At 35.5% G+C, this 1,175-nt stretch overlaps 1 protein-coding gene across 1 annotated transcript; it reads left to right on the top strand.

Moving 5' to 3' along the window:
* The first annotated feature begins 6 nt into the window (after positions 1 to 6).
* On the top strand, positions 7 to 1,023 carry LOC109593439 (halilectin 3, alpha chain-like). Its single transcript, XM_020008515.1, has 3 exons — positions 7 to 117; positions 163 to 446; positions 498 to 1,023. The coding sequence occupies exons 1-3, from the start codon at positions 55 to 57 to the stop codon at positions 556 to 558; spliced, it is 408 nt and encodes a 135-aa protein (XP_019864074.1). The 5' UTR covers positions 7 to 54; the 3' UTR covers positions 559 to 1,023.
* The last annotated feature ends 152 nt before the right edge of the window (positions 1,024 to 1,175 follow it).

The raw sequence follows: 1,175 nt of genomic DNA, 5'->3' as shown, positions 1-1,175 counted from the left end.
ATAATATCCTCTGCTAGCTATGACAGGTCTCAGCAGAAGGTAAAAATCACTGACATGAGATCTTATGCAAGTAAAAATGCTAAACCGTTAACAACAGTATTGGAAGACTACGAGAAGGTATAGTTCTTTGTTGTTCAGTTACAATGAATTAACAATTTTTAGAGGATCCGGTATGTATTCTCTCCTCTGAATTTCACCTGCAGGAATGAAACACTGGAAGGAGAGTTCCCATTATTTGGTGTCCCAACAGGAGCTCACTTTGATGGACCAGTGGAAACACTTGGTGCCAAGTTACCTGGGCTAGGAGTAACAGTTGCTCACTACACTTTTGAAGAGAATGGCTTTTCCTACTACACCTATCATCCACTGGGGCAGGAGGGTACCGAATGCATTCCAATCACAACTTCTATTGCTACTCTCATGCCTCCTGAAGACGTAATTGTACAGTAAGCTATTGAATGAAACGAAGACGCAGTGTCATTTTCTATAACTTATAGGTATGCTAATGTCACTACTGAGCTTCCTCCAGATGCTTTTAACTTGCCCCCTGGATGTTGATAAATGTACAATAAGAACCTCAAGATTGAGCTATAGCTGCACATGTTAATCTATTAGTGCTGCTTATAAACTAGATTTTATTTTTCAGCTTAAGTTTTAACATGATGTAATGCCAGAGTGGTTTCTATAGGCTTTATATCTATAGGTTTTGATAAAATAATATTATGATACCAATAAGACTAGTGCTATGCCTATAGGTAACTTATCAAAGCTAGGTTTGTGGTGCTTATCTGATCATGGAATTCAGTGTTGGGTTGTTTCTCATGATATTGTTTCTTACATAATGTTATACAATGAATGCTGGACATGAATAGGATTATGCAACATTATGTAATAATACAATGATCTGATATATTATCAAGAGTACAAACCAAATGGTGAATAATGTTTTCTGTTGTCAGTGTACTGATTAGCTGAGCTGTTTTCAAGCTATGTTTATTATTATAATTAATGTTTGTCACCTAATGAATATCAAATGTAAAGGACACTTCTTATTATATTTATTCATCAATGCTTAGGTGCTGTATTTTGATTTGAGCACATGCTTTAAATGTGCAAAAATTTAAAATTTAACCCTCTGTTGAGTGTTGAGTGTTGAATATGATTAAATGGCGGCA

Source organism: Amphimedon queenslandica, unplaced genomic scaffold (genome assembly GCF_000090795.2).
Source record: "Amphimedon queenslandica unplaced genomic scaffold, v1.1 AMPQUscaffold_1515_Cont26475, whole genome shotgun sequence".
Classification (NCBI taxonomy): Eukaryota; Metazoa; Porifera; class Demospongiae; order Haplosclerida; family Niphatidae; genus Amphimedon; species Amphimedon queenslandica.
Note: the sequence above shows the minus strand (reverse complement) of the source record. Positions and strands in the feature narration are given on the sequence as shown.